General features: G+C 40.1%; 1 protein-coding gene across 9 annotated transcripts in view; it reads right to left on the bottom strand.

Moving 5' to 3' along the window:
• Positions 1–2,586: 2,586 nt before the first annotated feature.
• Positions 2,587–25,653, bottom strand: part of celf5a (cugbp, Elav-like family member 5a) — a gene marked incomplete at both ends in the record, with an annotated part of 303,029 nt that continues 279,962 nt past the window's right edge. For 2 of the 9 annotated variants that reach the window (XM_079808308.1, XM_079808311.1), the window contains 4 exons: positions 6,073–6,200; positions 8,149–8,292; positions 8,926–9,018; positions 9,295–9,507. In XM_079808308.1, the coding sequence (XP_079664434.1) occupies positions 6,073–6,200; positions 8,149–8,292; positions 8,926–9,018; positions 9,295–9,507 (578 nt within the window). Of the gene's footprint in view, positions 3,250–6,033; positions 6,201–8,148; positions 8,293–8,505; positions 8,533–8,925; positions 9,019–9,294; positions 9,511–25,653 lie in introns of those variants that run through there. The other 7 variants (XM_079808306.1, XM_079808310.1, XM_079808313.1 and 4 more) reach the window with 7 other exon arrangements.

Below are 25,653 nucleotides of genomic sequence, written 5' to 3'. Positions count from 1 at the left end.
AAGCTCTGTAACACCAAATTAAACAAGTGAGTGAGCGGAGGCGGGTTTGTGTGTCAACTCGCTGTCGGAGAGATGAGAGAGCGAGAAAGTGCAGCTGGTATCGTGTAAATATTATGCGGAAAATATATTATAATATAATATATATATATATATATATATATTATAATATTGGGAGCTTTTCCGATATTTCAGTATCGATATGTATCGAAAAATCAATATTTTTGACAACACTACATTGCACATAGTTTATTATTTCAGATGCCTTTTTAAAACACTACAGTTGTATGTATAGCAAAATGTACACTCTAAAAAATGCTGGGTTAAAAATAACCCAAGTTGGGTTGAAAACCCAAGCAATTGGGTTGTTTTAAGCAAACATTTAACCCAACCGCTGGGTTAAAATAACCCAATTGCTGGGTTAGTCCATTTTCAACCCAACTTGGGTCATTTTTAACCCAGCATTTTTTAGAGAGTATAGCCAGTATATAAAATTCAACATAGCGGGTGTTCATGTCAAGCCCTGTTCATAATATATATTTTTTTAAAGATAATTTTATTGGATATCAATAAAAAAGACTAATTAAAAGATTTTACTGTGTAGTTAGTTGCAGATACAGTAGTATTAGTGGGAGGATCATTCTGACTCCAGAGCATCTGATTGGACAAAAATCGATAGTGCAGGATGAGTCATTAATATTTTTGGCTTGTTTTCCAAGAAGAGAAAGACTTTCATTTAAATGGTGTATAGCTGGTTAAACATCCAAGCTAACAAGCATCCACCAATTCTGACTTCATCCTAGAGCATCTGATGAGAATTTTGTAGTCAATAATATTTTGGTCCGTTTTCCCAGAAGACTGTAAATGAGGTAACATTAGCCTCAGAGGTAACGCACAAACTAAGCACCTCTAAACTCCAATTTTGATTTCACTGGGTCTTTAAGATTCTGGTCAAGTGCTTCAGAGTTGTGTATATTTGCGACTTGTCTGAGAGCAAAGCAACAGCTGCAGTTAAGTACACCATAATGTCAGACTCTGTGGCTTTTTTATTGATGGATCAGTTCGCTCCAACTGTAACCCCCCGTGACTGCTATTTGCAAGCTGTTCATGAGCTCTTTACAGGCTGCTCATTAGACCTTTGCAGACAGTTAGTGTCAAACTAATCCATACCAGTCTGAGAAGCATATTTTTAGAAATAAGGTTTCTTTTGGGGGGTTCAACCAGGGCCGTAACCACCATAGACACAGAGGGGGTGATTATTTCAACCCCCCAACAATTAGAAATGGCCAAATTGTCCCACCCAATATTTGATTTCTGATTTTGTTTTTGAGGCTGTTGCGCTCCATTACGCACTGCTCTGTTTGTTGTTAGGGTGACAAAAAGCGTTAAAAATGACATTTTTAGGCTGTTCTGCCTCAGTGGTCTAACAGTGCTCGTCAATGTCAGAATGATTGAGATGGCCAATCAAATCGAAGAAGGCAGAACTTACTGTTCACAGAAGACGAGTGAAGAGTGAAAGTTTGTGGTAAGATGTGTGTCCCCAATATTCAAGATATGGTTACGGCCTCGAATTCAACTAGCCTCGCGGCGTTTTCTATATCTTAAACTCATTTAATAGCGGAATGAACTCTGAAAACATCAATGTGGAATCGATTGTGCAGGTTTTCGAGGCGAAATTTGATTATTATTTTGATGCTGCAAGATGGTCCCTGTAAAATTCTGATGTGCTTCAGAAATTGTAAGCAAGTTTGTCCCTTCGGTTGGTCTGTTACGAACCTCAACTAGGACATTTTGTGGGTTGTGTTAGGCTTTAAGGCTTGGTATCTTTGTAACTGCTTGGTTCACTTACCAGTGTGCTTTATCAGTTGATATTTAGCATTTGGCACCAACCGTTTGATGAGTATGTTCTTGAAAGATGCACAAAATGGAAGATATGAAAGCTCTGCTGGTCCCTCGTAATGGTAAAGTTGGGCGATACTTTACGAAGCATGATCGCAAACCTGATGATATCAAATTAGATCCCCTTTAGTAGAAAAAAAACAAACAAAATGAACATTTCCCATCACTGTCAAGCGTTAACTGTATTTTTCAGATTATTTACCTGTGCAATGGTACAGCAGTTATATTGTGAATAGTTTGCGTTGAAGCCACAGGTACTTATTCTGCTCGATAAGTAAAGCTTTCGTCGGATAAATATGTTTGTTTATGTGCACTGAATAACTACCCAAGGTTTCGCTAAACCAGCAACACTTCGCACATGCATATATAGTTATACTCTGCATTTGCTCTCTGGAATGTGGCCTATTTCTGACATCTGAGTAAAAAAAAGACGATGGATGATGAACCCTTCCCTCCCTCTTTTTTTCTTCATGAATGAAAATGGCTGAACATGCTCCTAACAATCTCCAATCCACATATTCTACTCCACTAAAATAGTATAGCTTTTAAAATACTTTTTTTCTTCATTTTTTTTTTCTATTTTGTTTAAATATTCTGAAACCCAGTAGCTATAAATGTAAAGGAAAAGAAATCAAAATCCCTTTCCTCTTCCAACCTGAAGCGAATATTTATGCTTTTTTTTTTTTTTTTAAACTTATGTCATTAGTAGTAGTTTGTAGTATTAGTATTGTTATTAATACCATATATTTCTGTTGAGGAATAAAAATGTTTGGTCCTTTGGTCCCTTTGGGGTGAAAGATTTATCAGTTTCACTGAGGGCATGGAAACCTCGGTGACCACAGAATGTCCTGCGTTTGCTGAAAGACGGTGACAGGAGAAAAGGAAAGAGGGAAAGAGAAAGAAAGTCCACTAGCGGGACAAGAAGAACTTCTTTTTTTTTCCACTGCATTTTTCCTTGGTCTTCAAGTTTAACCCTCATTTGTCCAGTGTAGTAAAAGCCATAAGCGCCTCTTCCTTTAAATAGCATATGTGTGTATAATATGTATATAGAAATCGAAGTTGTTCTCGCTTGTTTTTTTCTTTTTTCTTTTTGTTTGTTGCTTGACTGACGGTTCGAAGCTCAGCGAGAGACAGGACGTGTTGAGTTCTCTGTCTTTTGAGAGATCTTCCTCTTGTCTTTCGTGCGCTGTGCCGAGTGTGGTTTGTCCACTGGTGTCCACCTGCAACCCTCCTCTGTACCGAACATCTCCGTAAAATAAATGCTGATATGTCTTCAAAAAAATCCATTCATGTTGTTCTTGTTTGTTTTGAAAGAAAAAGTTAAATTCCTTTTGAGATTTCACTCTTCAAATCCTGTAAAAGAAAACAAAATTATAAATATACAATAGTATATAATAAATTACAAGTTTATATAATACATTATAATAAAATGATGTGTATGTGTGTATATATATACAGTGAGGAAAATAAGTATTTGAACACCCTGCTATTTTGCAAGTTCTCCCACTTAAAAAATCATGGAGGGGTCTGAAATTGTCATCGTAGGTGCATGTCCACTGTGAGAGACATAATCTAAAAAAAAAAAATCCAGAAATCGCAATGTATGATTTTTTAACTATTTATTTGTATGATACAGCTGCAAATAAGTATTTGAACACCTGTCTATCAGCTAGAATTCTGACCCTCAAAGACCTGTTAGTCTGCCTTTAAAATGTCCACCTCCACTCTATTTATTATCCTAAATTAGATGCACCTGTTTGAGGTCGTTAGCTGCATAAAGACACCTGTCCACCCCATACAATCAGTATATCCAACTACTAACATGGCCAAGACCAAAGAGCTGTCCAAAGACACTAGAGACAAAATTGTACACCTCCACAAGGCTGGAAAGGGCTACGGGGAAATTGCCAAGCAGCTTGGTGAAAAAAAGTCCACTGTTGGAGCAATCATTAGAAATTGGAAGAAGCTAAACATGACTGTCAATCTCCCTCGGACTGGGGCTCCATGCAAGATCTCACCTCGTGGGGTCTCAATGATCCTAAGAAAGGTGAGAAATCAGCCCAGAACTACACGGGAGGAGCTGGTCAATGACCGGAAAAGAGCTGGGACCACCGTTTCCAAGGTTACTGTTGGTAATACACTAAGACGTCATGGTTTGAAATCATGCATGGCACGGAAGGTTCCCCTGCTTAAACCAGCACATGTCCAGGCCCGTCTTAAGTTTGCCAATGACCATTTGGATGATCCAGAGGAGTCATGGGAGAAAGTCATGTGGTCAGATGAGACCAAAATAGAACTTTTTGGTCATAATTCCACTAAACGTGTTTGGAGGAAGAAGAATGATGAGTACCATCCCAAGAACACCATCCCTACTGTGAAGCATGGGGGTGGTAGCATCATGCTTTAGGGGTGTTTTTCTGCACATGGGACAGGGCGACTGCACTCTATTAAGGAGAGGATGACCGGGGCCATGTATTGCGAGATACCTTCCCTCAATTAGAGCATTGAAGATGGGTCGAGGCTGGGTCTTCCAACATGACAATGACCCGAAGCACACAGCCAGGATAACCAAGGAGTTGCTCTGTAAGAAGCATATCAAGGTTCTGGCGTGGCCTAGCCAGTCTCCAGACCTAAACCCAATAGAGAATCTTTGGAGGGAGCTCAAACTCCGTGTTTCTCAGCGACAGGCCAGAAACCTGACTGATCTAGAGAAGATCTATGTGGAGGAGTGGGCCAAAATCCCTCCTGCAGGGGGTGCAAACCTGGTGAAAAACTACAGGAAACGTTTGACCTCTGTAATTGCAAACAAAGGCTACTGTACCAAATATTAACATTGATTTTCTCAGGTGTTCAAATACTTAATTGCAGCTGTATCATACAAATAAATAGTTACATTGTGATTTCTGGATTTTTTTTTTTTTTAGATTATGTCTCTCACAGTGGACATGCACCTACAATGACAATTTCAGACCCCTCCATGATTTCTAAGTGGGAGAAATTGCAAAATAGCAGGGTGTTCAAATACTTATTTTCCTCACTGTATATATACACATACATATACATACATACATGCACATAAAATACTATATATATATATATATATATATATATAGTACTATAATGTAAATGTATTTAATAACAAAATAGGATAGTGCTGTCAAATCGATTAATCGCGATTAACAAATTTTTTTGTTTACATAATATATGTGTGTATGATGTGTGTGTCTGTATATATATATATACACATTTATATATATAATAAAATAAATTTAAACCAATATATTATGTACACAAAATCACTAATTAAGGAATATATTGTTAGAATCATATAGAAATTATGATAATTATTATTAATGTATAACACTTTATTTATTATTAATGTATAGTATATACTGTAAATATAAATAAGTATAAATAATGCATTAATAATAATACTTTAATTTAAATGTTGCTATATATAATATATATATTGAATATTTAACAATGAGATGTTATATACAAATAAATATATATAATAAAACTGTATTTCTCTCAAATATATATGCATAAAATACTAAATATACTGTACTATAATATATACACAATTTATTTAATGTCTAATAACAATAACAACTATATATAGCCTATAAAGTATGTGTATATATATATATATATATATATATATATATATATATATATAGACTGATGTTATAAATAATTTGATTATTTAATTATTAGATGTTGTATAAATATAAAAATAAATCTAATAATAATAATACTAATAACAACATAGATAAATACACACACATATACATATGTATATGTGTGTGTGTGTGTGTGTGTGTGTGTGTGTGTGTGTGCGTGTATATATATATATATATATATATATATATATATATATATATATATATATATATATATATATATATATATATATATATATATATATATATATATATATATATATATATATATGTACACATTTATTTTTATGAAGTAATACCATTATTATTACTACTACTACTACTACATGTATGTAAGTTGAATAATAAAACAAATGTAATATAATGAATATTTAATAAATCATAGAAACAAGTCTCTAGTTTGTAAATATATTTACAGTTCAAATATCGTGTGTCGTCTTGTCAAAAATCGTACCTGTGCTGTTGCTGAGAGCCTTGTGTGGGTTGGGCCCTGTCAGTACGGGCGGCTCGCATCCTTCGGCCGTTTTAACTGCACTTTCAACCTCTTCATGCCGATCTGAAAGCCGTTCATGGCCTGGATAGCAGCCTGTGCACTTGCTGGGTTGTCGAAGCTCACGAAACCTGCAACGAGAACCAAGTTGTTTGGCTACTAAAACAGATATGGCATCATATTAAAGGATAAGTAAAATGTTCAAGTCAAGCCGTATTGCACCTTAAACACTAAAATCACCATGTATACATCTGCGTGGGCTACTTTTGAGCATATATAAGCCACTGGTGGTATAGAACAGGGACAAATCGCCCCATAGGACTTTGAAACGGGGCCACCCACAGCATACAAACCACATTCATCCATGACAACCCAAGCTTCCCATTCAAAACCATCCACTTTTAAAAGCCAGTGACCAAAAAGCCGCACTGAAGTGTGGATGCACTTTCGCTGGCATTACGAGCCAGTCGTGAACCGTGAAAAAGCAGGTGCTTCCATCGGTCATCAGCAACATGAGAGCAAAGTGGCCTAGGCTCCTAAAAGCGCCTGCAAATGCCCCATTTCGAGGCTTATATCTATAAGACGAGAGGGTCTACGTGGAGGTGAAGTGGGGGATAAAGCCACAAGCCTGCTTAATAGGGAATCTATGTATGTCAGTGCTCTCAGCCAAGTCCCATCGGTCCATCTCGGGCCGCGGCCCCCACCGCAGATTAATTACTCTACCGAGCGCCTGTTACCCAGACCTGACATTATGCAGTAAATGCATAGTGTATAAGTCAATACCACAAATAGGTCCTACTTCACAAATTTATATCTTATTAACCTCCCCCAGGAGACGGGAACTGCTATTAATTGTGGCTTGGGAAATGTCTCCCCCTGGAGCGGGAACAGATGTTGATCCATAATGGGCCTTTTTGCTTCACTTAGGACTTTTTTTCTGGCTCAGGGATTTTTAAAAGGCAGCGCTCCGATTTGTGGCTTGACATAGAATGGAGTTTACATTGAGACCGATTATTGGTTGATCTAGGGTTGCATGCGGAAGCATTACATAATTCACTTATGCAATACTTTTCTGTAATTATTGGTTACACTAAGCATGTTGTAAATGTAATCAAACCGTTTTACCAAACTTTTTACTTATATTAAAGTAGCACACATTTGAATTTGTGCCGTGTGAAAGAAGATTGTCAGCCTAAGTTTATTTTTATAGCACATTTCCCACATGCCAATAGTTTTGATTTATATAAACTTGTTTAAAGGGATAGTTCTGTGGAAGAAATATATGGGGAAAATACTATGGAAGTCAATGGGTGCCGTCAACTGTCTGGTTATCAACGTTTTTTTTTTTTAAATATCTTCTTTTGTGTTCAACAGAAGATAGAAACTCCTACAGGTTTGGAACAACATGAGGGTAAGTAAATGATGACAAACTTTTCGATTTTGGGTGAACTAGCCAGTGTTGGGGAAAGTTACTTACAAAAGTATTGCATTAGAATATTGCGTTACTCCCTTAAAAAGTAACTTATTGCGTTACTTAGTTACATTTCATGTGTATGTTACTTTTGCGTAACTTTTTTTAAATACAGCAGCAAGTACATTGGTCAATAAAGTAATATTATATAAAAATATTTGTTTTATATAACATATTTAATAATTTGAGGTTTTGCGTAATATTCTGATCTTGCATTTCACGATTTTATTTATTTTAAGAAATACTGAATCTGATTAAATACATGTTCACATTTAGTCTAGAACTACAATAACCATCATGTTTACTTATTACATGGGTTACTTTACTAGTTACTTGAAAAAAGTAATCTGATTAGTACCTTTTTCAGTGATCCCCATCACTGCCACTATATATATTTGTATATATAAATATATATTTTCAATATAGATACATTTAAAGGATTTGTTGTGGAGGGGAACTAAAGTGAAATAAAATGGAATGTTCATAAAACATCCATAATTCTGTACATGTCTTTATAATTCTGTGTATTAATTACAAGATAATCAAAGAACATTAGAAAAAAAGTGTAGGGATGTATGTGGGAAGAAATGCATGCTGATTTGTCTCACCGAAACATTTGCTCTGGTTGGTGGCTCTATCCATGAAGACCTTGGAGGAGATGACTGTACCAAATGGAAGGAACATCTGCATGAGCTCGTTGTCCCCAAATTCCTGCGGTAGATGGTAGATGAAGAGGTTGCAGCCCTCTGGTCCTGCAACACAAACATGTTGTTATCCTCTGTGACGTTTCCATTCAAGACAAGTGACAGAGACAACAAATGTTGTTGTTTTTTTTTTAAATATAAGAACTTGTAAATAATAGTCAGGGTAGTGCCATATTTAATATTTGTCAGGAATGAAAACGAGTCTGTGAGGGATAGAAGTACAGTGCGTTCAATTCATTGTACTGTTGTTAAACAACATACCGATTGTCCAGCCGAAGAAATGTCTTTCTGAAAAAAAAAAATTCAGTAGACAAAAACTTCATGAAATAGTTTGGAAGGTTGTGAGTTATAAAAAAGTAATGTGATCTGCACGTGCGGCTGCATCCGAAATCGCAAACTTCCCTACTATTTAGTAGACGAAAAACAGTGACAAAAGTAGAATGTCCGAATTCATAGTATTCATAAACCAGTAGACAAATTCATACTACACATACTACACGCACTCATAATATATAGCACATTCTTTTTTAGCGGTTGTGGAGTAATTATATATTTAAAATAAGTACCTACTCAAGAGAGTGTGTGATTTTGGATGCAGCCAATCCCTCATAGCCCCGTTTTCATCTGTGCTAAAATGCAATATGGTGCCATATTGATGCATATACATAAAAAATCTCTCACCCTCACCTTCTCTCTGCTGCTGCTGTTGAATGACTTGTGGTGGCTGTGGCAAGCTTTGGCCAATAGGGGTCAGTGTGGTCGCTGGGTAGATGGCTGTACGTACAAAGAGAAATTTGTGTGAGTACACAGCCTGTATTTTTGTGATACAGCATTGAACAAGGCTACTCGAGAGAGAGAGAGAGAGAGAGAGAGAGAGAGAGAGAGAGAGAGAGAGAGAGAGAGAGAGAGAGCGAGAGAGAAAAAAATCATCAAACTGACTATTGGTCGGTCAAAAACAACCATCCATTTTAAGGAAAAAGGAAAAAAATCACCCTTAGCATTCATGTGTGTGTGTAAATATATAGATATCCAGATTTTTAAAAAGTTCACCTGTATATTGCTGCACCCCGGTGAAGGCCTGCTGTAGGGTGTCTGCAGCCGTGGGGCTTTGGGTGGAGTAAGGGGGCAATCCGTTGGTGTACACGGCCTCGACCGCTGGGTGTCCATTGGGCTGGTGAGGGATGCTGGTAAAGCCGTTGACGATAGGAGTGACAATGCTGGGGACGCCTGATGTGGTGATGTTGGCAGGCGGTGAGCTGAGGCCTGCTGAGCCAGAAAAACAAACACAGACAGCACATTGCAGGTCAGTACAGCTATTACCAAACAAAGTGTACATTAAGACATATACAATGTATATATACACATTTTAAAATGCTGTCAATGTGGGATGAGGTCATAGATAGCATTCTCTTTTAGCCAGTTAGCTTTGAGGCTAATGCTATTGTACTAATAAACAATGACAAAATTCACTTGCAACATGTACACTATATTGTCAAACGTATTGGGACACTCCTCCAAATCATTGAATTCAGGTGTTCCCAATCACTTCCATGGCCACAGGTGTATAAAACCAAGCACCTAGGCATGCAGACGCTTCTACAAACATTTGTGAAAGAATGGGTCGCTCTCAGGAGCTCAGTGAATTCAAGCGTGGTACCGGGATCCATTCGTCCATTCGCGAAATTTCCTCACTACTAAATATTCAACGGTCAACTGTTAGTGGTATTATAACAAAGTGGAAACAATTGGGAACAACAGCAACTCAGCCACGAAGTGGTAGGCCACGTAAAATCACAGAGCGGGGTCAGCGCATGCTGAGGCCCACAGTGCGCATAAGTCGCCAACTTTCTGCAGAGTCAATAGCTACAGATTTCCAAACTTCGTGTGGCCTTCAGATTAGCTCAAGAACAGTGTGTAGAGAGCTTCATGGAATGGGTTTCCATGGCCGAGCAGCTGCATCCAAGCCTTACATCACCAAGTGCAATGCAAAGCGTCGGATGCAGTGGTGTAAAGCACGCCGCCACTAGACTCTAGAGCAGTGGAGACGTGTTCTCTGGAGTGACGAATCACGCTTCTACGTGCTTCTCTGAGTCTGGGTTTGGGGGTTGCCAGGAGAACGGTACTTGCCTGACTGCACTATGCCAAGTGTAAAGTTTGGTGGAGGGGGGATTACGGTGTGGGTTGTTTTTCAGGGGTTGGGCTTGGCCCCCTAGTTCCAGTGAAAGGAACTCTTAATTCTTCAGCACAACAAGACATTTTAGACAATTTCATGCTCTCAACTTTGTGAGAACAGTTCCTGTTCCAACATGACTGCGCACCAGTGCACAAAACAAGGTCCATAAAGAGATGGATGAGCAAGTTTGGTGTGGAGGAACTTGACTGGCCTGCACAGAGTCCTGACCTCAACCCGATAGAACACCTTTGGGATGAACTAGAGCGGAGACTGTGAGCCAGGCCTTCTCGTCCAACATCAGTGCCTGACCTCACAAATGCGCTAGAAGAATGGTCAAAAAATGCCATAAACACACTCCTAAACCTTGTGGAAAGCCTTCCCAGAAGAGTTGAAGCTGTTACAGCTGCAAAGGGTGGGCCAAATTCATATTAAACCCAATGGATTAAGAATGGAATGTCATTAAAGTTCATGTGCATGTAAAGGCAGACGTCCAAAAACTTTTGGCAATATATACACACACGCACACACACACACACACACACACAAATATAAAATCTATCTATGTATCTATAGTATGCACACACAGTGAATTTTATTAACAACATAACCTTGAACCTTACTCCTAAGTATATATAAATTAGTTTGTTAAATTATCATTTATTTACAACATTATAGTCTATTTACAATTCATATATACATTTTATTATATATTATAGATAAGATACAGTATTACTTATATAAGTAATTACAAAGTTTTATAATATAACTCATTAAAGAGTCATTAACAATCAGCATTACACTCTATAATGCTGAATTAATGTACATGAAAACTTAGAAATGTCATGGGAATTTGATTAATATATCAAACTTTATATATAGATGAATGTAGATGAACTGCTGAGCTGTCAATCATTCTATAATGTTGGTTAATGACTCATATTTAGCAACCATCTGCAAAAGAATCGTTTAATAGACCATTGCTAGCATGGGTTGGTGTCTGATCCCAAGCCTTGAGCGCATCGGTACAAACTACAAAACAGTTCCCATAGGATACCTTTTCAATCTGTATCCGCGAACAATGCAGGACATAGAGGATGGTCGTCATGGAAACCCCCAGCATGCCTCAATTACAATGTGGTAAAGGACCCTATAGAAAAGTCTTTATAGAAATATGATCAAGCTGATGGATTCAAACAGGCTGCGGTGCCGTTCACTTACAGCATGACAGAGTGTGAACCAAGCTCTTATTGAACAGAAAGGTTCCCAAAACTGTACTCAAGCCTCCCACTGCTGTAACCTGGGGGAATTCCAGTGGGCCGTGGAGAGCTCTTTACTCTCGTTTGTGCTATTTCCTGTTCCTAAGCTGTTTCGCGATTGTTTGCTTCCCACACAGCACATTGATGAATTAGATGACGCCTCTGCCCCATTCTTCCTCGAGCCCAGGAGACCAGGCGCGTTCGGGGATGTCCGACAGGCAGCCTCAGCCCAACCGACCACACGTGCGGGGCAAAGCGGCAGCTGCGTGCTGTTATAATGTTGGGAATCTATCACTGTGATGTGACAGTTTCGAAAAGCTGAACATTGATGGGAGGATCCAGCCCGCAGGAAGGTTAGGAAACAGACTGAGCAAGTCACGGAAACTCAGATCATGTTCTGGTTGAGGAAAAAGACTTCAGTAGGCATCAAGAAAGACAAGACAAACGATATGACTAGAGTGATACGAATAGAGTTAGCTCTGAAAAAGTGGGTAATCTCGTACAGATAGTGCTGTTGAATTCCATTGCACTGCTTTTCCATTGTTTACTATGTAAACATGCGCTTTTGCACATGATACAGCCTTCAAAAGACACAACTCTCAAGTTACATTAAGTTCTGAAGAAAAATCTAGACTCCATTTTTCAACACAAATGTGATTGATTCCAGTAAAGTTTGATGTTAGCATGTTGCTAAGCTAACAATGACCATTTTAACTAGATTTAGCTATTTTTACTATAACTTTTTGGCAGTGAATAAATATTTAACCAAGTTTTATGAATAAAAACGAGAATGTTTCCTTTGGTTCCCTTACGAGAGTACTCTCGTATTGCGTTTTGCTAAAACGCTATGGGGGAATTCCTTTCCTCGAGATATTGAAGCAAATTTTTATCCAAAAATACCTTTTATACGCAGTGCAGCTGCACAACTCTCAGCAGGAAGCAGCTGCGTGCTGATTGGCTGTGCCGCTGCAACTGCAGCAACCTATAGCGAGACCGTGGGGCGGGACGGACCAATCAGGTCCTTCCAAATTCCCGCCACAAGGGGCAACAGAATTTGCATAGCCTAGGGTATATAAGACCCACTCTCGCAAGGTTAGTCAGATTAATTCTTCTTCAGCGACTTGCAATCGTTGAGCTCCGGATCGAAGCCTGCCGTCGACACGCACCCAGCAGAACACGAGGCCTGAGGACGTCGAATTCTCCGCCTTCAGCCTGCCTTCCAGCTGCGCCAGCTGCGCCATCCGGCACTATATCCTTTCATACCTTACTGTGTTTTTCACATTCAAAAAAGAACACGAGACGCTGATGCAAATGTCTCGTTCCTGCGCCTCGTGCAGAGGTTCCATCGCGGACGAGGATCGGCACATCATCTGCGTGTCATGTCTCGGACGAGACCACACGCAGACTGCACTCAACCAGGGCGGCTGCCCTGAGTGCGACGAACTGGCGCTGCAGACCCTTCGGGCTCGGCTCGCCAGCTTCGACTCGGATCCCGTCCCGTGCTCCCAGCCTCTAGAGCCACGGAAGAAGAAACGTCACGACCAGAGGCCACCGGAGCGCTCTGACGAGCACACGCCGGGCATGTCCCCGCGTGCCTCGCCATCGCCCGTCTTGTTCGTCGACGAGCAGCACAGCTCCCCTCGCATGGCGGCTGCTGCTGTTTCGTTCGGCGGACCGGAGGAGGAAGAGGATGACAGCCTTTCCCTTGCTGCATCCGGAAGCGGGTGGTCGGACGCCGCCTCGGAGCACGCCACTTCGACGCGGACGGCTAGCGGCGTCATAACCTCAGTCGACGCTGAGCTTATGCGCTTGCTCACCAAGGCCGTGGACGACCTCGGCATTGACTGGTCTCAGCCCGAGGAGCCCACGAGAAGCCGACTGGATGAGTGGTATTTCGAGAACCGCCGTCAACCGACCGCTCAAAGACCCGCTCCCTTCTTTCCAGAAGTCCACGAGGAGCTAACAAAATCGTGGAAGGCGCCATTTTCTTCTCGCGCCAAATCCTCCTTTTCTCCAGCGCTCTCGGTAGTCGATAGCGCTCAGAAAAAAAGGATATCAAGCCCTTCCTCCCCTCGAGGAAGCCGTCGCTGCTCACCTTTGCCCGCCCTCCACCAGAGGATGGCAGTCAAAGACTGTGCACCCTTCCAAAGCCTGCCGCACTACGTCCAGCCTCGCCGGTCCAGCATTCGCCTCCGCCGGCCAGGCGGCGTCAGCGCTGCACTCTATGGTGGTGCTTCAAGTCTTCCAGGCCAAACTCCTCCGTTCCCTGGACGAGTCTGTTCCTGACAACGAGGCTCTGAAGGATCTGCGCGGTGCCACTAACTTGGCCCTGCGCGCCACCAAGGCCGATGCTCAGGCGATCGGCAGATGCATGGCCAGCTCCAACAGCTGACGGTGTTGGAGCGCCATTTGTGGCTTAACTTAACCGAGATGAAGGACGCGGACAAGACCGCTTTCCTGGACGCGCCCATTTTGCCTTCAGGATTGTTTGGTTCCGCCGTGGTTGGGTTCACGGAGCGCTTCACTGAGGCACAGAAGGCTTCGCAGACAATGCGACATTTCCTGCCTAAGCATTCCAGCTCCTCCGCTAGCCGTCAAGCTAAAGCTGGACCAGCCCAGCCCGCCAAGGCGGCGCCTCCAGCTCGCCAGCCTCACGCGACTTCCAAGCCCGGTCAGCGTTCCCGCTCTACGAGCCGCAGCAGACCGCCGGAGCGTCGAGGTCCACGACCCAGCAATGTGTCGAAACCTGAGCCTCCGAAGCCGTCCTAGCCAGAGGTATGAAGAGAAGGCGGACAGTGCTCGCTTCGGCCGGTGCACCGCCTCGCTCTCTTCTAAAACGTCCCCCAGCTCCCTTCACGGCGGCTGGGAACGCCACTTTCACAGCCAACGAGCCCGCAAGCAAGCGCGCTCGCCTGTACACAAACGCCGTTTTCACGGCGACCCATATGAGTCACAAAAAGAGCTTTTTCTCTGTAGGCAGTGTGCCAGCATTAAAGCATGTACCCCTACACTCAAGCACTCCCCCATGTTCCCCAGCCCCCTGCACTCAGGTGGCTGGAAACATTATTCTCACAGTCAACGAGCCCGCACTCAAGCGCGCTCGCCTGTACACAAGCACCAATACTCTATGTCCCCCGGCCCCCTGCACTCAGGCGGCGGGAAACAATTCCCTCATAAGCGCCAACTTAGCGCAAGGTTATCGGGCCACCAAGTCCCTGTTACTCAGCGACTCGCCCCACAGATTAATTCAGCCCCTGGCTTCGAAGGCCGAGGCCTGGCGGGCCATTCCCGGCATTTCGAAATGGGTGTTGAACATAATAGAACGAGGTTACTCGCTACAGTTTGCTCGCAGACCACCGCGCTTTCGCGCCGTGGAAGAGACAACGGTGAGAAGCGACAAAAGTCACGTGCTTCGAACCGAAATATCAAAACTGTTAATAAAGGGAGCGGTAGAAGCCGTACACCCCTCACAGAGCGAGTCGGGCTTTTACAGCCGTTACTTCCTTGTACCAAAAAAGGACGGTGGTCTAAGACCCATCCTAGACCTCAGACATTTGAACAAAACCCTTATGAAGCGCCCGTTCAGAATGTTGAGAATGAAACAAATCCTCGCGCACATTCGCCCGGGAGATTGGTTTTTCACTGTGGATCTAGAGGATGCCTATTTCCACATACAAATAGCCCCCCATCACAGGCCATTCTTGAGATTCGCCTTCGAGGGGAAAGCATACCAATACAAGGTGCTACCTTTTGGTCTATCTCTAGCCCCTCGCACGTTTACAAAGTGCATGGAAGCGGCGCTAACCCCGCTGAGGCTTCGGGGAATGAGAATTCTCAACTATCTCGACGACTGGCGCATAATAGCTCAGTCAGAGATACAGTTATTAAACCACAGATCTTGGCTTCTCAACCATTTACAATGCTTGGGACTCAGAATCAACGTGGCAAAGAGTTTATTGTCTCCCACACAGAAAGTTTCGTTTCTGGGAACAGTATTGGACTCACTGCAGATGGTTTCCCTCAGGTCCGGTGCACACATTCCTCTCAAACACTTTCAGAGGATGTTGGGTTTCATGGCCTCGGCGGCGCCAGTTCTCAGACTGGGTCTGTTGCACATGCTCCCCCTACAGCACTGGCTGAATCGCCGCGTTCCAGCTCACGCATGGCTTTCGGGCCGACTGCAAATCAAGGTAGACCACAGCTGTGTGTTGGCTCTGGCTCCTTGGAAAAATCCCGTCTGGTACAAGACGGGCGTGAGTTTGGGCACTGTTACGAAGTGGAAAGTTATCTCGACAGATGCATCCAACCTAGGTTGGGGAGCCCTTCACGAGGGCAGGCCGATCTCCGGTCTCTGGTCAGACTCTAGAGATGAAAGCGGTCACGATATCGCTAAGAGCTTTCCTTCCGTACATAAAACACCACCATGTCCTGATCCGAACAGACAGCAGGTCGGTGGTAGCCTATATAAATCGCCAAGGCGGTCTGAGATCTATCGATCTGCACTCAATGGCGGAAGAAGCCCTAATATGGGCAGAGCACAATCTGAGCTCGCTGAGAGCGACTCATGTGCCAGGCATTCTGAATTTGGGTCCGGACATACTGTCCAGGGGCAAAGTATCCCCAGCAGAGTGGTCTCTTCACCCAAATATAATTCAGATAATTTGGGGCAAGTTTGGAGAGGCAAAAGTGGATCTTTTCGCCTCACAAGACAATGCTCAATGCCGAATATATTTCTCCAAGCACGAGGATGCGTTGGCCCACGAATGGCCCAACCTTCCTCTTTATGCGTTTCCCCCAATCTCAATGTTACCTCAGGTCATAGAGAGGATCAGGGAGAGCAAATGCGCTGTGCTTTTAATAGCCCCGCTTTGGAGAAATCAACCTTGGTTCTCACTGCTGAGTCAGATGTCAGATACAGATCCGTGGCTGATCCCACTGAGGAGAGACCTCCTCATGCAGGCGGAACGGCAGATCTGGCATCCCCGTCCCGATCTATGGGCGCTTCATGTTTGGCCCATCAACGGGTACATGAGAACCTTTCTGAAAGCGTAATGAATACTATTACTGAAGCTAGAGCCACAACTAGGCGGCTCTATTCAGGCAAATGGTCAGTCTTTTCAGACTGGTGTAAAGCGCGAAGTCTGACCCCACATGATTGTGCAGTGTCAGAGGTGCTTACATTTTTACAAGAGCTTCTGGACGCGGGTCGCTCCCCCTCCACGCTCAAAGTTTATGTGGCTGCTATAGCAGCGTATCACATTCAAGTGAACGGACTGTCACTAGGGAAGAGCGATCTCATTGTTCGCTTCCTTAAAGGGGCTAGAAGGCTTCACCCACCTCGCCCCCCTTCAGTCCCTATATGGGACCTGTCCACGGTCCTGGATGCCATGAAGAGCTCTGCATTTGAGCCTCTGCATTCTGTGAGCTTAAAGCTCCTGTCACTAAAGACCGCTTTTCTGCTAGCGATTGCATCAGTTAAGCGAGTGGGTGATCTGCACGCGCTCTCTGTGAGCGCCTCGTGTCTGGAATTTGGGCCAAACGACTCCAAAGTCGTCCTCAAACCAAGACATGGATATGTACCTAAAGTGCTTTCAACTCCGTTCAGAGCACAGGTCATTTCACTTTCGGCACTTTCATCACAGTCAGATGAAATAGATGCTAATTTGCTCTGTCCTGTCAGAGCGCTGAGAATATACATAGAGCGTTCCGCTGCTTACAGGCAAACTGAACAGCTCTTTGTATGCTTTGGCGGCCGCACCCGAGGGTACGCGGTTACAAAGCAGACCCTGTCACGGTGGATAGTGGATGCTATATCACTGGCTTATGAGTCTAAAGATCTCAGTTGCCCCTTAGGCATTAAAGCCCATTCTACTAGAGGCATGGCCTCTTCGTGGGCTTGGTCTACTGGCATTTCTCTGAATGATATCTGTGCGGCGGCAGGCTGGGCCTCCCCGTCCACTTTTATCAGATTCTATAATTTAGATGTTCCGGCTTTACAAGCTGGGCTCCTTGCTGTATGAACAGATTTAACCCCTTAAGGCTCGATAAGTCCGGCCTGGGTTGAATATTGTTTAAGTCATAAGCATATTCCTTATACGGCCCGAAGTATCTGGCCACTCATTATTCCTGACCCGATTATGTCTGGTCTATACTTATTATTGCACGTATATCGTGTTCATTCTCATTAGGGCCCGACTCAGGTCTGGCTCATTTTGAATTATTGATATCATACTACGGGCCCACCTAGGTTGGCCTGGGTTTGGTGTCGTCGGCTTTAGAGCCGTTAAGCAAGCACAGCGTTTTGCATTGGTCCCCCATAGCGTTTTAGCAAAACACAATACGAGAGTACTCTCGTAAGGGAACGTTTCGGTTACTAACGTAACCGAAACGTTCCCTAAGATGAGAGAACGAGTATTGCGTTTTGCTTGCCGTGCTTGCTCACTTGCTCAGGAGTCGCTTCAGTCGATTAACCTGACTAACCTTGCGAGAGTGGGTCTTATATACCCTAGGCTATGCAAATTCTGTTGCCCCTTGTGGCAGGAATTTGGAAAGACCTGATTGGTCCGTCCCGCCCCACGGTCTCGCTATAGGTTGCTTTAGTTGCAGCGGCACAGCCAATCAGCACGCAGCTGCTTCCTGCTGAGAGTTGTGCAGCTGCACTGCGTATAAAAGGTATTTTTGGATAAAAATTTGCTTCAATATCTCGAGGAAAGGAATTCCCCCATAGCGTTTTAGCAAAACGCAATACTCGTTCCCTCATCTTAGGGAACCGAGGTTACGTTAGTAACCGAAACGTTTTGGAGAATAAGGTTCTCCTAACCTCTATACCTCTTCCACTAGATGAAATCTGTTTCTCATTAATTTCCAATGCGGTCGTTTTTGACCGCGAACAGTACAAGTGTGACTATTTTTTTCAGAACCATTTAACCTTTTTGAATCATGTCCATGATTGTGTGTGTGTGTGTGTGTGTGTGTGTGTGTGTGTGTGTGTGTGTGTGTGTGTGTGTGTGTGTGTGTGTGTGTGTGTGTGTGTGTGTGTGTGTGTGTGTGTGTGTTCACATAGCAAGTGCCAAAACCTTTACCAAGTTTGGTACATTTCCGATGAAGTAAAAAAAACACACATAAACAACAGCACCAGAGAGTTAAAACCGATTTAGCTATTTTTACTGTTACTTTTTGGAATATGTATTTAGTGTCTACAATTTATACGTTTTCTTTAGGTTTGGGGAACGTTCCCCTGACCTTTATATTCCAATATATTTTAACTTGCTGTATGTCGTCTTGTTTTGATAGACAAAAAGTGCTATTCACACAAAACTTCTGGAGTTAGGTAGAGCTTGATGCTAAGCTAACAGTCAGTCTTGATGCTAAGCTAACAATCAGTCTGTCAGGGATAAAGTGGGTGACCTTTCTGGAATTTACGCAGTGACCTATAAAAATATGCAAAAAGGATGGGTAACATACATATTTATCATCAACATGTGAATAAACTGTTGAATAACATGCTTTAACTAGCATTACATTTATATTTAATCATTTAGCAGACGCTTTTATCCAAAGCGATTCACAAATGAGGAGAGCAATAGAAGCAATCAGACCAACAGTCTCAGTTAGTTTAGCACAGTACACTTTTTGTTTTGTTTTTATGTAAGAGAAACAAATAGAATAGGTAAGAATAGGCATTATAGAATAGTGATTTACTTGATTTTAGTATTATTCTTACAATGTCCACCATTTTGAATTTATTTTTGGTTACACTTTTATTTTAGTTAGTGACGTAGTTACATTGTACTTACTCAAATAAGTACAGAGTAATATTAATTACCTACATGTACTTACTATAGAGTTGCATTTAGGGTTAGGTTTTAGTTCGGGGTTAGTACTTACTACATTACCTTAAAATTACAATTTTTTCCCCCCATTGAGGTCCTTAAAAGGCATTCTGGGATTGTGTTCCATACAAAAATGTACACTATGTGACTAGGTTTTGGAATAGAGCTAATGTTCATAATGTTTTTGAAAACTGTGTTGAGAAAATCAAGTAAATCACTATTCTATAGTGTAAACATGTTGACACGCAATTCACAGATCAATAAGCCATTCTTAGTGTAGATCCAATTACGCACTGTATCATGCTTCCCTTTGTGGTTCTGTGAGGTCCATATCATAGCAATTTGTTCCAGATGGAGTCTATTTTGGCATCCAATTCCAAAAGTCCAGAATGAATCCATCTGTTATTAAACAAATCTTTTATCTGTCACCCCCGTTAGTACGTTGAGCACTATGAGATGTCGAGTATTCTGCAAATACTGTTATTTCATGTTAGGGAAGTGTAATTGGATTTACATTACTGCAATCTGCCCTCGGTGCATCATGCTGATTTGCACCCGATGGTGACTACAATGAGGAACAGCTTACCATATGCACCAAAAGGATTTATTATGCAAATTATACACTGAAATCAACAAGGAGCGCTGGAACCGTATCGGTTAGCACTGCAGCCAAACCAATCACAATAACTAACTCCCATTACATCCATATTTTTTATACAGAGGCCGGCTTATGTTTATTTACTTCTGAATTTATAAAGAGGTTTGCTCTGGTGTAATGCAACACAACGAGAATATTTAAATGCTAGTCTACTTTTATGGCAGTTTCACGAAAATTTTGTCAAAAATCTGACACCTATACAAACTTGACCACAATTTACTCTTGGTTATTTTTTACTGGTCTTCATGTCGTTCCAAACTGGTATGACTTTTCTTCCATTCAACACAAAATCATATTGCTTCTATGGTCATTTTTTTGGGGGGAAAATTCCAGTCCCCATTCACTTCCACTGTATATGGAAAAGAGCAGCATGAACATTCTGCTAAACGTCTCATTTTGTGTTAAATGGGGGAAAAACTGACACCATTCGGGACTGTTTTACATTAAAATTCACACGTTTTTCACACAGAAAAATGGCATCATACCAAATAAAATATAAAGCAGCGTAAAATAAATATGAGACTATTTCATCCAAATGCTGCAGAAATGCAACAGTGGGTTTTAGTCTTTAACAGTTTTTAAAGGTTTTATAACAGCTCATTCAGTAAGTGACAGATAAATGCCTCCAAATGATCTTCAATGTAGCCTAAAGGGACTTTTAGGAACATTTTTATCTTGCTGGCAAGTCTTAAATAGACATCAATGCAACTGTAGGCCTCTAAATGTTCATATCAGGTACTTTACCAAACAAAATATTCATTAACATTATGTTTTTACAACCAGTGTCTTCTTTAAACAGAAAAACAACATCTTTCTGTTTCAATGCAACGCAATGAGAATATTTAAATGGTAGTCTACAAAAGTACAGCCTTTTATGGCAGTTTCATGAAATTTTGTCAAAAATCTGACACCTATACAAACTACAATTTACTCTTGGTTATTTTTTTACTGGTCTTCATGTCGTTCCAAACTGCCATGACTTTAAACACAAAATCATAATGCTTCTATGGTCAGTTTTGGACTATTTTTCCAGTCAACATTAATTTCCTCTGTATATGGAAAAGAGCAGCATGAACATTCTGCTAAACGTCTCATTTTGTGTTCAATGGGGAAAAAAACTGACACCATTCGGGAGTGTTTTACATTAAATTTCACACACTTTTCACACAGAAAAATGGCAAAATACCAAAAGAAATATAAAGCAGTGTATATATGAGACTATTTCATCCAAATGCTGCAGAAATGCAACAGCGGGATTTAGTCTTTAACAGTTTTTAAAGGTATTATAACAGCTCATTCAGTAAATGACAGATAAATGCCTCCAAATGATCTTCAATGTAGCCTAATGGGACTTTTAAGAACATTTTATCTTGCTGGCAAGTTTTAAATAGACATCAATGCAACTGTAGGCCTCTAAATGTTCATATCAGGTACTTTACCAAACAAAATATTCATAAACATTATGTTTTTACAACCAGTGTCTTCTTTAAACAGAAAAACAGCCTCTTTCTGTTTCTATGCAACTCAATGAGAATATCTAAATGCTAGTCTACAAAAGTACAGCCTTTTATGGCAGTTTCATGAAATTTTGTCAAAAATCTGACACCTATACAAACTACAATTTACTCTTGGTTATTTTTTTACTGGTCTTCATGTCGTTCCAAACTGCCATGACTTTAAACACAAAATCATAATGCTTCTATGGTCAGTTTTGGACTATTTTTCCAGTCAACATTAATTTCCTCTGTATATGGAAAAGAGCAGCATGAACATTCTGCTAAACGTCTCATTTTGTGTTCAATGGGGAAAAAAACTGACACCATTCGGGAGTGTTTTACATTAAATTTCACACACTTTTCACACAGAAAAATGGCAAAATACCAAAAGAAATATAAAGCAGTGTATATATGAGACTATTTCATCCAAATGCTGCAGAAATGCAACAGTGGGTTTTAGTCTTTAACAGTTTTTAAAGGTATTATAACAGCTCATTCAGTAAATGACAGATAAATGCCTCCAAATGATCTTCAATGTAGCCTAATGGGACTTTTAAGAACATTTTATCTTGCTGGCAAGTTTTAAATAGACATCAATGCAACTGTAGGCCTCTAAATGTTCATATCAGGTACTTTACCAAACAAAATATTCATAAACATTATGTTTTTACAACCAGTGTCTTCTTTAAACAGAAAAACAGCCTCTTTCTGTTTCTATGCAACTCAATGAGAATATCTAAATGCTAGTCTACAAAAGTACAGCCTTTTATGGCAGTTTCATGAAATGTTGTCACAAATCTGACACCTATACAAACTTGACACCACTTTACTCTTGGTTATTTTTACTGGTCTTCATGTCGTTCCAAACTGGTATGACTTTTCTTCCATTAAATATAAAATCATAATGCTTCTATGGTCATTTTTGGACAATTTTTTTCCAGTCAACATTAATTTCCACTGTTTATGGAAAAGTGCAGCATGAACATTCTACTAAACTTCTCATTGTGTGTTCAATGGGAAAAAACTGACACCATTCGGGAGTGTTTTACATTAAATTTCACACGTTTTTACACAGAAAAATGGCAACATACCAAAAGAAATATAAAGCAGTGAGACTATTTCATCCAAATGCTGCAGAAATGCAACAGTAGGTTTTAGTCGTAGAGGTATTATAACAGCTCATTCAGTAAATGACAGATACATGCCTCCAAATGATCTTCATTGTAGCCTAATGGGACTTTTAAGAACATTTGAGTTTTACACTTAAGACAAGTTTTAAATAGACGTCAAGGCAACTGTAGGCCTCTAAACGTTCATTTCAGGTACAAAATATTCATAAACATCATGATTTTACAACCAGTGTCTTCTTTAAGCAGAAAAACAGCATCTTTGAGGGCACCAGCATGCGACACAACTTGTGCAGCTGCTCCGTTTGAAACGCTTTCGGGTTTTCGTACGAGCACAATCTCTATTTCGCGGCCCCCGTGAGACCGAGAACAAAGTCAATGGGTTTTATGACCCTGAAGGCACACAAGGTGAACTCAACCGTCCCCATCATGTTCCGTGCCTCTCGGATGGCTCGCAAATACCGCACCTGACACCTCATTAACTTCGTCCGGGGCTTTAAACACAACAGAAACATTCGACATATGCTTAACCAAAGTACAGCCTCTCATCTGTCCGTGACACATCTCCATTTAAACTGAAAAAGAGCAGGACGGGGGCTTTACGAAACCCATCAAGCCCGTGTCAGGGTACAAACTTCAGGGCAGAGACGAATAACGCGACCAGCCTGGCTGCACAGTTTCAAGCCATTTAATCCCGCCGCTGACAATTAGACTGTCATGCCGTCGACTTGGAGCGCTTTGTTGCTCAAGAGCTTGCACCTGCTGAACATTACTCTTATAAAAAGAAACAAAACCGAGGAAAACATCACCATGCATCACGGTAGTGATACATCCTCTAATAGAGGGCGCCATCTGGCTGAGCTTGTACGCACCATCGCGCTTAAGTGCTTTACATCTGTTAATAGAGCGGCTGCGCCATTGTTTTTAGCGAGTGCTCTTAACCCCTCTGTTGCTCTCCTAAACGCTGCATGCACCGCGGGACGTCACCACGTTACCTCCGGATGACGACACCCAGGTTTCTAGGTTACTCCGGATACTGAACCCACACATAATGGTACAAATGTGGCTGCACTAATGGGATGTCATCTCTTCATTGTTAATACAATTTACCTTTTGTTATTTTTGTGGGTCAAGTGCCATGGTAATACCATGTTTTTTGACACTGTAACAGTGTATTCTCTGAAATACCTTGGGGTACCATGTAAATACCGTGTTTGTGAATAAAGTAATCCTTCAGTACCATGGAAAATATAGTATTATCTATCACTTTAGCATTGTTCTGTAAGTAACTTTACTGTACTATATGATAATTATTACATGCTTAATAATAAACGGTTAATGTACAACGATAACAAATTGATTTCACATACTAAAAAGTAGAAATTTATTTCTCAAAATTATAATAACAACATGTAATTATTATATTCATAAATCTTATGCTTAATATTACACAGTGGGCTACATGTGAAAATGTGAATTTGTCAAAGTAACTTTTTATAAGGATTTTAACATTTGATAGGGACTTTATCCCACATTTTTAAAAAGTGAAAATGTATGAAATTCATAGAATTTATTTATCGAAATAATTGAATAATAATAGTAATATAATAATCATAACAACAAAACGTTTTATTATTATGTATTATAACTGTTATTGCTATTATTATTATGATAAGCTTCATAATAAACAGTTAATGTGAAAAATAATGAATTAATTTCACATTTTGAAAAGTGAAAAAGTGAAAATATATGTAATAGAATTTATGTATTTATCAAAATAATAATAATAAAAATAACTTTTAATCATCATATGCTTAATATTAAATAGTGTTAATGTACAAAAAAAAATGGAAATATGAATATTCGATTTTACATTGTTATTAATCATCAATCTTTTATGCTTAATATTAAAGAATGTTAATGTACAAAATAATGAACTGATTTCACATTAAAAAAAATTATGAAATTCATAGAATGTATTTATCAAAATAATAATAATATATATATTGTTATTAATAATCAATATTATATGCTTAATATTAAATAGCATTAATGTACAAAATATGTGAAAATGTGCATTTCTTTATTATTATTAATCAATCTTTTATGCTTAATATTAAACAGTGTTAATGTATAAAATAATACATTGATATCACATTTTTTTTAAATGTATGAAATTCATAGAATTTATTTATGAAAATAATAATATATTATTGTGTTATTGATAATCAATCTTATATGCTTAATATTAAATAGCATTAATGTACAAAATAATAAATGTATATCACATTTTAAAAAATGTATGAAATTCATAGTTTATTTATGAAAATAATAATATATTATTTTGTTATGTATCATCAATCTTATATGCTTAATATTATAAATAGCGTTAATGTACAAACAATTGTACAAATGTGAATTTGTCAAACTTTTTTATAAGGATTTAAACATTTAAAAAGGACTTTATCCCACATTTTAAAAAGTAAAATGTATGAAATTCATTGAATTTATCAAAATAGATAATTAATTATTATTTATGAATATTTATAATTTATAATATTTTTAAAATAAATAATCCTAATAATGTATGCTTACTAATAAATCAAATAAGTACAATAATATTACTTATATGAATGTTTTTGATAACTGCAATACTTTATTGGGCCTGCAATATTCCAGAAAGAATCAATATTGAATCAAAACCGAACTGAAGCAACCTTGAATGAATCAGAAAATCACATCTTTAAGATTCCAAATGCAACCAGGTTGTGTCAGTCATATTACAGTATATTGTCGATAACATCGCAATGTGTTCAAATGGTTCATTGTGGTCATATCATGATAATATTTACCAGATGTTGTCTATT

The sequence above is a fragment of the Gobio gobio genome, assembly GCF_949357685.1.
Source record: "Gobio gobio genome assembly, chromosome: 24".
Taxonomy (NCBI): Eukaryota; Metazoa; Chordata; class Actinopteri; order Cypriniformes; family Gobionidae; genus Gobio; species Gobio gobio.
Note: the sequence above shows the minus strand (reverse complement) of the source record. Positions and strands in the feature narration are given on the sequence as shown.